The 14799-nt window shown below is 44.1% G+C and overlaps 1 protein-coding gene across 1 annotated transcript in view; it reads right to left on the bottom strand.

Annotated features, from left to right (window-relative positions):
* GNE (glucosamine (UDP-N-acetyl)-2-epimerase/N-acetylmannosamine kinase) overlaps positions 1 to 2192 on the bottom strand; it is a 34331-nt gene extending 32139 nt beyond the window's left edge. The window contains exon 1 of the mRNA XM_064403736.1: positions 2003 to 2192. Coding sequence (XP_064259806.1) covers positions 2003 to 2053 — 51 coding nt within the window. The 5' untranslated portion in view covers positions 2054 to 2192. The remainder of the gene's footprint in view (positions 1 to 2002) is intronic.
* Between the last annotated feature and the right edge of the window lie 12607 nt (positions 2193 to 14799).

Raw genomic sequence — 14799 nt, 5'->3', positions numbered from 1 at the left:
CCTGTATTTTCTCATACAAAGATCCAATGATCCATCTCAATATTTTGATTAGAATTAAAATTTGATTAAAGTTGTAAGAAAAAGCATAAAATTTGAACATGATTTTGAAAAGGACAATCCTGTATTTTCAAAGCTAAGTACTTAGTGGAAAAATCCCTATGATTGGCTTCTACCACATGAAATCATGCTTATTTACAGAAAATATTATGGATGTCCTTGACTCTGCTCTAGTGTCAGTTTTACTTTGCCCATAAAAATCTGCCTTGCCCAGAGTGTGGGTCGCCAACCTTCTTACTAGTTAAAAACCTCCAGCCTGCAGGTAGACTTGTTAAGTGTGATATGCTTAAAGAGCAATGCAGTAGAGGTGAGAAATCTTCTGGTAGAAGAGTGCTCCCAAGTCAGACAGTCCACATAGTTCCTGTGTACTGACATTCTCATTTAAAATCTTGGGGGATATGCAAACATTGTATAATTTCCATCAGCACCCTTGATTTCCTTAATATGAATCGGGAGCTTTGTTAATTTTCAGTTTTGTCCCTGAGTTGGTTTACTCTTCAGTATCTGATGTGCTGACATGGTGGTTTCAGATTTGGACTCAGATCACCATAGGAAAGCACTGCTACTTGATGGCAAAAAAAGTCAATTAATTTCTTACTTTAAAATAAATACAACAGAAGTATCTTCAGTGCTTTTTGGAAATCAGTTTCTTTAAAGCCTGTATCTGAGTCCTAGATGGATACCTTCACTGGTGAATATTTCTCAACACCTCCAGATCTCAGGGAGACCTGGTGCCAAATCGGAAGTCAAAGCTGGCTGGAACACAAGAGGAAAGGGAGGATAGGTAAAGAAAAGCTTCAGAGAAACAACTGACATGGTAGGACATTCAGATTGAAATGGAACAGGCCTTCCTTGCATGATAGGGACACACCTTTTGTTTTGTATTTTGGCAGACGTCACCTCTGATATCTGTTCCACACCCTTCAGGCATGCAGACAGCTATAGCTGCTGGTAGTTCAAACCAGCTGTCAGTCAGCCACGAAACCTGCTCTACAGGTGGCAAAGTCAATGGCCTGGGGCAGCAGCATCAGCAGGACTACTTCCTGCAGTGGCACTGCTGGTCAAAGAGCAAGGGTTCTGGACCCCACCCTTCCATGAGTCTTGGCCCCCACTCCAGTGCCAGCTTCCCAGCCTTTCTGCACTTGCTGTCCTCCCTGCTGCACGCCTCTCCTCTGCCTTCTCCTCAGTGTTGTGTTGACTACATCTATTGGCTGAATGCCTTCTGGGAAAACCTACCACAAAAATTAGCCCACAGAGCTCAAGTCCCCTTGTTATCCCGCCTGTATTCATGTCTCTTCTCCCGAATCCTGTCCACATCCTGCTTGAAAGTGAATCCTTGGAGCATGCATGTCTTTCTTCCTTGTACTTGTATAGCACCTGGAATGTTGGGGCTATTCATCATTGCCACAGGTACATCAACAAAATAAAACTGAATATTATTCTATACCCCTGCCGAGACCACCCTCCATGGTGGGTGAACCTAATGTGGGTGAATCTAATTTCTCATCTCCCAAATAATACAAAGATAGTCACAAGGAACAGTGTGCTAGCTTTGGGAAGGTCACTGGCTCCCCACAGCTTCCTATGTACTGGGTAATGAAAAAGAATCCAGACAGAAAGGGCACAAATGGGCAACCATTCAGCACAGGTCTCACGAGAACTTCTAAACGCCCAGAACATCAGCCGGCACGGCCCCAAATCCCGTGTGCCCGGAGGAGACACGGAGATACAGAGGCGGGTCCCGCGACGGCCCTGAAGACGGCGCCGGCCGTGACATCCTCGCCGAGCGGGCAGGGCAGCTCCCTGCCGGGTGCATCCCCCCGTGCCGGGAGCCAGCTCGGCGCAGGGCTCGGCGGAGCGCTGCCTCCCCGCGGGGCTCAGCCGCGGCACGGCCCCGCAGCGCCCCCGGCCCGCCCGCGGCCCCCCGCGCCCAGCCCTGACTTACGTGGGGGCCGCGGGCCAGCGGCTCCCGGCGCGGCGGCGCGTTCGTCCCCATGGCGGCCGCCGGTCCCCGCCGCTTTCCCGGGCCGGCTCTGCCGCTGCCAAGCCGAGAGACACCCGCGGCCGGGGCCGGGGCCGGGGCCGCGCCGGGCCCGCCCCGCAAGCGCCGCCCTCCGCCCGCCGCCGGGAGGGGAGCGCTGGAAGGCGCCGGAGGCTCCGGCTGTGGGGGCTGTGCGCCCTGCTCGCTGGTTCCGGCGTGATCCAGGAGTCCGAGGCTGCAGCACTGCGTGCGCTAAGGCCGTGCGGTATCCCCGCAGGGCAGCGTGGGAAGCGGGGTCCTACTCCGGGTATCCCCCGGTATCGCCTCCTAGCGCTCCGCCGTGCCTCGGGGAGCCATTCCCCGGCTGGGTACCCTCAGAGCACTCACAGCGGCGAGGAAATGCAGACAGCTGTACTGCTGCCAAGCATCTCTGTGGATATTACCCGCTAATATCCGTGACACCTAGTGTGTGCTAACATCCCCAAGACTACCCAGATTCCGGTCAGAACAACAGGAATCTGCAGCTGTCTCAAGGCAAGGAACCTCTCAAGTGAGTCTTTCCCAAACACAGGTTTGGAAGATAGCAGCAGCCAGAGCTTCACAAGCCTGATTCCAGTTTCTTCTTGTCCCAAGACAATGTTTAAAGGCTGTGACATGCTGTGTCTTGTAGCTGTACCTCTGGCCCCTTGGGAATCCTGGGGCCTGCATGTGTCCACCCTGTCCCAAGGGAGCCCTGGAGTTGCCCTTCTCATGCAGAGCCCCAAGCTGCTCTAGACACCTGTGTGACCACAAATTTCTGGGTCATCTTGGGGTGCTTGCAGTTTTTTTGTGAATGTCTTTTGATTTTTGAGATGTATGCCTTAGTGTTTGCAGAGAAATTACTTGTCTCCAGCCATTCTCTCTTTTCCTGCTTGTTTTTCCTGGAACACAGATGTTCAAAGTAAATTTATATATATATACATAAATTTATAGCACTTTACTCCAATAAGCAGGTCAGCATACAACACCTGTAAATTTTACTGACTGGCTTTTTCTCTGTGACCAGATTTACATGTGTACACAAACAATTCAACAGCAGTGGCCATGACTATTGCTGCGATAGTCTGTTAAATTGCATCAGTGTGCTCTACTGGTATCTGTTTTGATTCCTCCCGTATAGCCATGGCAGTTTATAATTGGCATGTTATAATTTTTTTTTTCATTCTGTTATCACAATGTTTTCCTAGCCGCTCATTTTATCCTGTTAAATATCTACAAGGTAATTTACTAAATAAAACATCAGAACAAAAGGAAGGGCAATAAAGCAGCACAAAAGACTCTAAAAAGGTGGGCATTTGTAAAATTGCAGAAGGAGGTATTTTCTTAGTTTGCTGTGAACTGTACATTGCATTTCCCCCCCATTTTATACAGCATGCAGATCTGTGTGATTCTCTTTATGATATATTTTCATTGTGAGTTTTTTTCCTGTTCTCTTCTTTCTTTGTCTCAGAAATAGACATAATTTTTTTCTGTCTCTAGTCTAATCTGAAACCCAACAGTGTTACACTGTGTTCTACTGAAGTCTCATCCTGCACATATGTATTTTCAGCTCTTATTTCTTCTCAGAATTGAAACATCCAATTAACAGATTTTCTTCCCTCAGGGCTGCATTACACCGGTGAATATGTGTAGGCATACACATAAATATATATGTAGGTGTATAAGTTTTAAACATATTTGCTGGTTGTGGGAGAAAACAATCTGTACTGAAATTTCCTTTTGTTGGAAAGATACTTGGTTTCTAAAATTTTTTTTGCTGTTGACAAAAAGAGAACCTTAGATTTAGAACTTGAGGCTCTATTTTTTTTTCCTCTAGGACGAGCCTAAAAAGAAAAGCCCAAATTCCCTTGGGCTTTTCAGCATTCCTTTCTTACTGTACTTTTCCATTTTTGCAAACATTTGTCATCCTGCTTCTTCAAATGTCACTGATAATTTGTTTGGCATGGGACCAAGTAGGTGGTATAGTGTTGTGTTCTGGATTTAGTATGAGAATAATGTTGATAACAGACTTACATTTTCAGTTGTTACTAAATTTATAGTAGTATCTACACTAAGTGAGAGAATTTTCAGCCTCTCCTGCCCTGCCATCAAGAAGGCTGGCAGGACACAAGAAGCTGGGAGAGGACACAGCCAGGACAGCTAAAGGGATATTCCATACCCTATGATGTCATGCTTAATATATGAACTGGGGAGGAAAGCTCTCTGGGGCCTGCTGCTTGGGAAGTGGCAAAATCAGTGAGCAGACAATGAGCAATTTCTTTGTGCATCACTCACCGTTTTATATATTCTAACTATTATTAGCATTGTTGTTGTTGTTATTAATCATCACCACAATCATTACTAATATGTTCTCTCTGTCCCCATTAAACTGTCCTTATGTAAAGCCAGAAGTCTGAGTCTGCTGATTCTCTGCCCCTTCTGGATGAGAGGGTGGACTGAATGAGCAGCTGTGTGGTGCTTCATTGCCAACGGGGGTTAAACCACGACAGTCCACCAACTCCTTCTCTGCACACAGGACAAGTGGAGAGGGTTGTGTTCTCCTTAATCTTCCATAGGCGTGTGAGACACCTGAGGTTGTGCAAGCTACTTGGACCTAACTGAGCACCTGCCTTCTCACACAAAACCAGACCTTCAAGTGCCTTATCTTGTCTTCTGGCCTCTCCTTTAAGGAACAAGTCTTGGTAAAATGCTGTTGCCCAATGTCAACTCTGTCTACAGTCTAAAATAAATATTGCATTTTAAATAACATATTGGTAAATTTTTATCATTTTGGCAGAAGTTTCTATTTCTCCCTCTCTTCCCCTGCTTTGATGAGACCAGTAACTTGCAAATACCAATAACCCCATTGAACAGGGTGTTCTGAGGAAGAGGGAACTGCACAGGGAACTCAAATTGAGCTGCTTGCATTGCCTTCTACTGGCCAGCTAGGGCAGCTGACGTTGCTGACAGCAGCCTGGCTGCTTGACAGTGAAAGGGAAATAAAAAAGGCTTTGTCTTTGTAAAGTGTATGTCATATTAAAATGAGTATAGTCATATATAAGACATACACATATGACTTCACACAGCCATATCTGTTTTCCACACATCTTCACTGACCTTTCCTATTGAAAGGGAGGTAGCATCAACCTTTTCCTGCTAGTATTGCCTGGGCTTTCAACAACATGTTACAGGTTCACTTGATCTCTTGGCAGTTTATACAGTCTGGAGATTTATGCCCTGCCCAAGTAATGAGGTATGAGGTGTGGAGGAAGCTGAAGTGTGGACATGGATTATTTGTAGAAGGTTTTTTCTGATCTTTTGTGGGCATTCAGTGCACTGAGCTGGTGTTACAGGAAGCTGAGAGTAAATGTTAAGTCCTCTGACCCCTTCTAGGATATATTTACTTCTCTCTGCTTTAGGGCAAGGAGGGACAGAGGGAATTTTTCAAGTAATCTCTGATTAAACAATTAACCTTGTTTTACTACATTTTCTTGCTCTATCCTCCTTTATTTGCCTCCAGCCTGTTCCTGTAGAAAAGCATGTCCACTAAGAAAAGAGCAGACTATTGTTTTGTAGTTCATGCAGGCTCAGCTGAAAATGTCACCACAATCAACTTGAGGAATTTGGTACAACAATTAGCACAGTAAAGTTGCTGAAGGAGAAAGGAAGGTCTAAACTTCCAGAATGACAGAAATAAAGGTGATTTCTACCAGCCACTGCCACGAGGGACTGTGGATAAGGCAGATGAGCTGGGGTCTTCCCCTGCCCTTTTCATCCACTGCATGAGTGTCTGACCAGACTGTCTGAAAGAAGTGGAATGTGGATCCTGGACCCACAACAGCAGAGACTCTGCGTCAAGAGGGAGGTGAATGGAAAAGCTCTGTGTGGAAAATCCCCAGGTTTGCAGACTTAGAAAGACCCAGTATTTTACACAGATTCAAACAGATGATGATGAAAAGACTTTACTGATATTTAACAAAAAGACCAGTACTTCATAAAAGTTCAAGTGTGTTAATGTGGTAAAAGCCCTAGAGTTTTTATAGCTAGCAACATACAGTATGGTGAATGGTTAATATATTTAGTTGAACACAACTCATTAAAATAAAATCAGTGGCCTCCACAGTATAATAGCATCTTTCTGCTAGAAGTAGAAATATCACATTTGTTACATGTTCAGAGTCTGTTACAACACTCAATGAATTCAGATCTTACTCCTTAGCCAATTTTTGGCTAAGTCCTCTGCTGTATCCCAATAATGTGGCTGTATGTAACAAGGTTCTCAGAGTAAAGGTTTAGTACACAAGCGCAGTACACACGTGGTGTTAGTGGAAAATATTTACCCCTGCTTCTCTAATTTCAAAAGCTTCAAGCTCTGCAGGATCCTCCACAGATGGAGTACAGTGAAGTATTTGTATGGTGATCATCTGCTGACTGTTCAGGCAAATAAACTGCAATCCCTGCTACATTTTATTGAAGCAGGAGTCTGGAAGCACTAGATTTATATAGCTAAGTATATATAGAAGCAGGCTGAAGGAAGGATTCATTGAAGATGGTATGGAGTGTTTACCTAGAAAACAAGAAAGGCCTGTCTGGTGTCCTGTATTTAAAGAAGGTGACATTTTACTTACAGGTTTTTACCTGTGAAGATTTCAGATCCTTTGGTTACTTAGATTGATGCTTGTTTTGGTGCTCCATAAGGGAAAGAGAGCAAAAATATTTTGAGGAAGGTGAGTGATTATCTCCAGGAAAGTCATGTGTATCTTAGAATTTTTTAAGGAGGCCTGTGACCATTATGCAGGAGTCATGAGATCTAATTAAGGAAACAGATCTATGGAGACTGTTAGGCCAGGTCAGATCTGACTTTTGACTGAAAAGAGCACTTGCTTATTTTGGACAGAACATATCTGTCTTTGGATGGTCCTTAGACAGCCTCTGCCCTTAACCAAATGTTGGGAAAATATCTTTACCTGCCTTCTACCTCAGGGCTGTGATGAGATGTACTGGGGCACCAGCTGAGATTCAGCACTTTCCAATAAACCCTGGTTCTTCACAGAGCTGGCTGTTTATGAAGGATGCACTGTTGTCAGGTGTCGAAGCACGAGAGAGCTCTGGCTGGTGTTCTCAGAGCTGCCTGGCATGTCTTCCCTGACAGAGCAGTGAGAGGCACTGAGTGCTTCTGTTCCCACTCTGAGATGTGTCATCATATGCTTGAAAGCTGATCTGGGGAGATTTAACCAGCTGTTCTGGTATAACCCTGACAACTGCTCACTCTTTGTCTTTGGTCAGAGCAGGGGAATCATAAGATTTTCTTCCACAGCTTAAATTATCTGAGCAAGAGAGGACAGCTAAGGATCAAAATATAGAGGTTTTTGGTTGGTAGCAGATAGACAAGAGAAAAAACACACTCCCATCAGAAATAACAGTGATCCATGTCCATACATGGACCCCGTCTCTAAAGAATGGTCATCTCAGCAACAAGCCTTGTCCTAGCCCCATCTGGAAAGTCATGCTGAGTAAACATGGGCATACATAAGAAACAACCTTTTCTATTTTCCTATTGCTGTTTAATTGTGTTATTGATGCTAGTGCATTTGTTCAACCTCCCGCATTTGGAAACAATAAAAACTGTTTCACTTGGGTGCAAATAACAAATCATGGAGCTCAGAATTTGACACAGGAGACTGAAGACACCATTCTTGCATTGCCAACACTTAGAAAACACCTCTGTACCTTACCTGCCTTGGTCTGTATCAGTAAACAATGGCATGGTTTACAAGGAGTGGTTTGGCCACAATATGACTGCTTGCTTGTCAAGCACTGTAGGAATTAATTTGTTTAAATGTCAGTGAGATTGGGGGAAAGTCTGAAGGGAAGAGGATTTAGTGCTCTTTTTGTTGGAAGAGATTCAAATTAGGGAATTCTTAACTAAATTAATACCTAGGGCCATGGGCCCTGATGGTGTGTACCCATGAGTGCAGAAGGAGCTGGCAGATATAATTGTGAGGCCACTCTGAATTATCTTAGACTGATCATAGTGATTGGGGGAGGTTCCTGTCTTTCACTCCTGTCTTTCATGTCTGCAAGGAGGACAAGAAACCTTATGCAGGCAACTACAGGTCAGTTACCCCTGTCCTGACTCATTAGTAGGAGGGATAGAGTGCACCCTCTGATGACATCAAGCTGAGTGGTGCTGTTGACAGTCCTAAAAGTATGGGATATCATCCAGAGGAGCCTGGACAAGGTCAAGAAGTGGGCCCATAGGAATCTCATCAGGTTTAACAAGACCAAGTTCAAGGTGCTGCACCTGGGTCAGGGCAGTCCCCACTAACAGCACAGGCTGGGGATGAACAGATGGAGAGCAGCGCTGAGAGAAGGACTTGGGGTGCTGGTGGGTGAGAGGCTGGACATGACCCAGCCATGGGCATTCCCAGCCCAGAAAGCCAAACGTGTCCTGGGCTGCATCCAAAGCAGCTTGGGCAGCAGGGGAGGGAGGGGATTCTGCCCCTCTGCTCTGCTCTGCTGAGAGCCCACCTGGAACCCTGCACCCACCTCTGGGGTCCCAGCACAGGGAGGACATGGAACTGTAGGAGTGAGTCCAGAGGAGACCCCCAAGATGACTAGGGGGAGGGAAAACCTCTTCTATAAGGAAAGGCTGAGAAAACTGGGATTGTTCAGCCTGGAAAAGAGAAGGCTTTGGGATGACCTAACTGTGCCCTTACGGCACCTGAAGGGAGCCTACAAGAAAGACAGAAAGGGACTTTTTACAAGGGCATGTAATGACAGGACAACAGAGAATGGCTTCAAATTGTTAGAGAGTAGGTTTAGATTACATGTTAGGAACAAATTCAGAGTGGTGAGGCACTGGAACAGGTTGCCCAAAGAAGCTGTTGATGCCCAATCCCTGGCCATGTTCCACGCCAGTGTGGATCAGGCTTTGACCAGTCTGTGTAGTGGAAATTGTCCCTGCCCATGGCAAGGAGGTTGGAAATAGATTATACTTAGTGTCCCTTTCAGCCCTTTCTGTGGTTCTCCGTCGCCTGACATGATAGTGAAACAACTTTCTGGAAACTGTTGATTCCTAGAAAGAAGGTGATTTGGATTATTCAGCCTGGGTATACAAAGAGGAAGTCCTGCTTAATGAAGTCAATAACCTTCAATGATGAAATTACTCATTTGATATACGAGGGAATAGCAGTAGGTACTGCCTACCTTGACTTCAGTAAGGCTTTGGATACTCCCATAAAATTAATGGATAAGCTGCTGTCACATGGGTTTGATGAGCAGATGGTATGGTCGATTGCAAACTGGTTGAATGGCTGGGCCCAGAGGGTAGTGTTCAATGGCATGAAGTTTGAGGCCAGTAGTGTACCCCAGGGGTCGATACTGAGCCCAACACTCTTTAAACACCTTCGTTAATGATCTGGATGATGGAACAGAGTGCACCCACAGCAAGTTCACTGATGACACCAAACTGGGAGGAGTGGCTCATACACCAGAGATTTGTTCTGCTCTTTAGTGGGACTTTGACATCATACAGTTCAGTCAAGGCAAGTGCAAAGTCCTGCATCTGGGGAGGAACAGATAGATGCACTGGTACTTGTTGGAGGTCAATTGGCCAAAACAGCTTTGTGGAAAAGGACCTAAAGTCCTGGTGGGCAGCAAGTTGAACAAGAGCCATCAACATGTCCTTGTGCCAATGCAGTTGAACAGTACTCTGAGCTACATTAGGAAGAGTGTTACCAGCAAGCTGAGAGAGTGATATTTCTCTTCAGTACTGGTAAGGCCACACCTGGAATGCTGTGGTGAGCTCTGGGCTTCCCAGTACAGCAGAGATATGGAGCTGCTGGGAGAGTTCAGAAGGGCACCAACGATGATTAAGGGCCTGGAGCATCTTTCATGTGAAGAAAGTCCAAGAGAGCTGGTACACTTTCTCAGAGAAGGCTCAGAGTGAAATCTCATCAGTATGTTCCAAAATCTGAAAGAAGAGCAAAAAGAAAAAGGAGCTAGACTCTTTTTGATGATGCCCAGTGACAGATTAGGGGCACAAACTCAAATTCTTGATTTTTTCTGTAACATCAGGTAAGACTTTTTTACTGTGTGAGTGATCAAGGTGGTGGATTCTCCAGCTTTGGGGATCTTCAGAGGTCATCTGGGAATAGTCCTGGCAACCAGCAGGTCTTGTTTCAGTAGGGTGGTTGGACCAGATGAACTCCAGAGATTGCTTCCAACCTCAGCCATTCTAAGGTTCTGTGATAGACGTCATAAAATATTGAACATGTAAAAGTTCCTACAGGTTGTGTACTGATAACTAGGGGTTGCTTAAAGGTCTCTAAATTACATCAGATGCCTGAGTTACTCCTTAGTGACTTGGCAGTAACTTGTACACAGAGCAAACACGTTCCCTTCAATGTTGTATTTTGGATGGGCAGGAGCAGGATGTGGATCCTGTTGAAGAGGAAGAGCATATTTGTCTTAAAGGTGTTGGCTTGTTTGGTGTGTGAAATGATGCATTACAGACATTCCTGTATTTTTTTCCACCAGGAATGAACTTTTACAGTTGATTTTTTTTGGGTCAGTTTTTGATTTTACTGTTTTGTATCCTTGTCAGACCAGATATGTGCTTAGATTTGTAGTGGCAAGGGACACTTATCAAGGTAGCAAGGGTCTGGGAGTCTGAGTACCCTTACAGATCTGAACCTTGCTGCTTGATACTTCAGAGGTGGAGAATACAGTCTGGGTGGCCCTGAGCCAAGTGCTTGGGATTTGGGACTTCATGCTTTTAGACACGTCTGCATCAGGAGATTTTGACAGAAGAGTTGAAATCAGGGTTGGTCACTGCTGTCCTTCAGCTGAGAATCTAGGCTTAGAGTCCAGCTGGCATTTGGGTAGCAAGAAAAAACCCTTTTACCAATGACAGAAAATTTTCAGGATTGTACTGCTGCTGCCAACAGGCATGCTAGTTTTCCATCCCAGATCACCTGCCATCTTATCCTGCCTGTTTCTGACTGTAAGATAAATTATCACAGAAAGTTACTTCAGATACCATTTTACTGGGTTCTTCTCTTGAAGAAATATAGATCTCTGTTTGATTTGCCTTTTTTTCCTGGTGCAAACTATGTTGACAGGACATCCTTGCTTATGTGACCATTTTTATTGTCCCAAAACCAAAAGGCCAAATTCTGACATGTGTTTAAATGAGGATCTGAAATATGCTGGATTGTCTGAAATGTGCTGGATTCACAACTGCAACAGATCATTGAAAATCCAGGGTAGGAAAACAAGCTGTAAATTATGCAGATTTCCTCTATATAAAGAATAAAGTAGAAATATTTGTGGGCATCACACAGAAGGGAATATATAGACCCACACTCGAAGGAGTATTTATTAAGCAAGTTTTCCTTGGAAGGCAGAAAGAGAGAGACATCTTCTTGCAAGATACTATTCTTGCTAAATGCAAGGGGAGCAACAGAGATTGTACTGTGTGAGAGCAGCCATGAAGGTGAGTTCATACTTTGAGATGAACAGAGGACAGCGCAGGACTTTTTGTTCTTGCCAAATGTATTTGTAATGAGCTGTTCAGCTGGAAGTCTGCTGCAAAGAAAATACGAACCCTGCTTACATACTGAGGCTAGTTTTTTTTCGTTTACCTGATGAATAAGGGAGATCCCTACTTACATCAGCACTTTGCTCATCCAAATTATGAGATGCTCTATGTACCAGCAAAGTGCTTTGGCATCAGTGCAGTTCTGTGAGACAATGTGCCATACACTTTTATCCTTTTACTCTAAGAGCAAAAGAGAGACAGGAAGGCTCTGGAAGACATTGTAGCTTATATTTTGTCTTAACTGGGTTTTTACTCTAAGTGAGGATCCTAGCAGATTACTTTGTTTGAGTGAGGCCAGCAACCTACTATAGAGGGAGAGTTTAGGAAACAAAGTTTTAGCGTACAAGTGATATCTCTTTCACAAATTCTGCAGTGACATTCACTCCTGTACAGACCCTCTGCACAGAGAGTCTTAAGGTAAATTCCCATCTAAGCCTTCAAAGCAGAATCTTTTCCCAGTGCTTCAGGTTGTCCATCTTCATAAATGTCACACATGCTTCTAGAAAGCACAAGAAAGCATGTGTAGAGTGCACAAGTTTAGAGAATTCCTAGCATTAAACCTATTGAAAGTTTTAGTGCTTCATATGTGTTGCAATTGTCTGTATATTGGCTTGCTGGTATCTGAAAGGTTTTTGAAAATGTTCTGTTCTGATTGTTCTATATCAATTACCCCCAAAATGCCAAACTGAAATTCCTCATAAATCAGGAAAATAAATCAGCTCCGAGAAAGTAGATTGCAAATTTGCAGGCTGAAAGAGATTTTGTTTGAGGAAGTTATGTACAATAAAGTCAGAGGTCCTGAAAATTGTAAAAGGCCTAGCTGGATTCTTCTCAGCCTAATTTGAAAGCCATTTTTGGCAGGCAGGGCTTACTGGATTTTAATTGAGGAAGGTCAACTTTTTAAAGGTACTTTGGCACTTAAAATGTATGAAGACATCACTGGAAATTTTGAATATGCATTGGAAGGGGATAAGATTCAGAACTCCCTTTCCCTCCAGTATGGATCTAACTCAACCAACACTTTTCTCCATTCATATTTGGACCTCAGTGTTTTTGAGAAGCTGACAGTGTGGTGTCCAGTTTTTTCCTGGAACAGAAGTGATGTCCCGAAACATCATTTCTGAGGCCATTAAGAAACTAAGAGTGCAATCATTCTTGACTTCATCCCTGGCTGAAGGTAGGGAAAGTATTAGCAAACCTGCAGGATGCCTGACCAGACTTTGAGACTTGGCACCACCTGTGTGGGCTCTTGCCTCTTCTTTTGTGTCAGAGGACTTCCAGGGGTGCCAATGATGGCACAGCAGGAGGCAGAGCATGGTGAACAGCATGTTTTCTGATTCCTTGTTCCCTTTAGGTCACATAGTTGTTTTAACAAAGTGGTACAGTTCTCACTCCAAGCCACAACTCCACCCTCTGGAGCATGGAGTCCCACAGGAGTACTCTCTTAGCAAACTGTTGCAGAGTGTTCTGCAGCCAGTCTAATGGCTTGGAATAAAAATGTCTATTTGTGCTTTTGCTTCCAGCGTGTGACTGGCTTTTCCTAGGTCTCTGTTTAAGCCACAGAACTCAAGAGCACCCAGTTCTCTCAGTGAAGAAGCAGCAAAGAATAAGCTGTATGGTAAAAGTCTGCTGTCAGGGAAGGAAAGCTCTAATATATATGTGAGAATGGCATATATACAACTAAACAACTCAACATTGCCAGTATTTAGCTAAAATCTGTGGTATATTATACCTGGCGTAGACCAGTCTTTGCCTTCTTGAAAATACAGATAAGAACAAGTCAAAAATAGCTTACAGAGCGTGCCTCAAACATTCAGGAGGGAGCAGATCAAAGTAAGAAAATCTGAAAAACATGGCATCAAAATCTTCCATTGTCTTTTTAGTGAGTAAGACAATAAAAATAAAGTAATTTGGACTCTCCTCTCTCTCCAGCTTCCACTGCTCTCATTCAGTTCATTTGTGCTTTGTTCTTTTTTGGAAAGTAAATTTCCTGAGGTTGTGAGGACCCTATGACCTAAGCAGACTATCAAAACCTGTGCTGTATCTTGGGAGTCTGCATGCCTACATTTGCAAGAGCAAGGGAGTCCTTCAGTGATTTCTAATCAGCTAAGCTTAAAGACAGTGAGGAAGGCCATGGACACTTTACCATGGCCTTTTGCAGAAAAGATTGCTCTGAGAAATGCTGTTTGATAACTTAAGGTGGGGACTTCCCTGTCAGAATGAAATATTCTGAACTAGTCAAAACAACTGATTTTGTGGACTACAACTGGTGCAAATCAGCAGGGGAGGTACTTGTGCTGGTCATTGAGGTGTCTCTCTGAAGCTTCATGGTGTGATTTATTCAGGTCTTACCAAGTAAATTGTGCTAGGGTGTAAGAAGTCAAGGCAAAGCTATTTTGGAGCTGTGTATGTAAGTGATAAATTCAGCACTCATAAGGAACTTAGATTTGCAAACAGGATCTGCCACTCGTCTGTCTAAGAAAGCAGAATGCTTCATACAAAAATCTCCATCTAAGCCTGTGGAGACATATGCAGTCTTAGCACATGCTAAAACTCTAATACATCACTGAGGAGTGCTGTAGACAAGAGTCCAGAATTCATCTACAATAGCAGTGAAGGGACCAGGAAGAAATGACTTTACGTAGAGAAAGCCAAAAACCCTTTAAATTGGGTACATCTTTCTTGACATGGTTGAGCACAGATCAGTGCAGGCCAATGCAGTCATCTTGGAAGAGTTCACCGCAGGTACTGGGTCTCCCTGTGATGAGGACAGCATTTGAAACCAACAAGGATATCATGACACACCTAAGTAAGCATGGCCTCCTCAGAAGATCAGAGGACAGGTTATGGACAGAAAGCCAGGTAGCAAGGGAGGCTGTAGTCAGTTTTACCTGAATCAAGCTGAGTCTTTCACATTTGAGAAATTTGGGTTGGGTTAGGTGAGGAGGAGAGGTGCCAAGAAGTATGGTGTTGTCTGTGCTAGAGGTCTAAATGCCAGTCCCTGGTACTCGATCTGAATTTGGACTTCAAGAGTGTCTACATGAATTTATAGTTCTTGGGCCTGGGATTTGAGAAATTTTCTCTGAAGGTAAGACCTAAAAAGACTCAAAATAATTTTAAAAGCTAAAAGTCAATCTGA

Source organism: Passer domesticus, chromosome Z (assembly GCF_036417665.1).
Source record: "Passer domesticus isolate bPasDom1 chromosome Z, bPasDom1.hap1, whole genome shotgun sequence".
Classification (NCBI taxonomy): domain Eukaryota; kingdom Metazoa; phylum Chordata; class Aves; order Passeriformes; family Passeridae; genus Passer; species Passer domesticus.
This window is presented reverse-complemented; position numbering and strand designations above follow the sequence as displayed.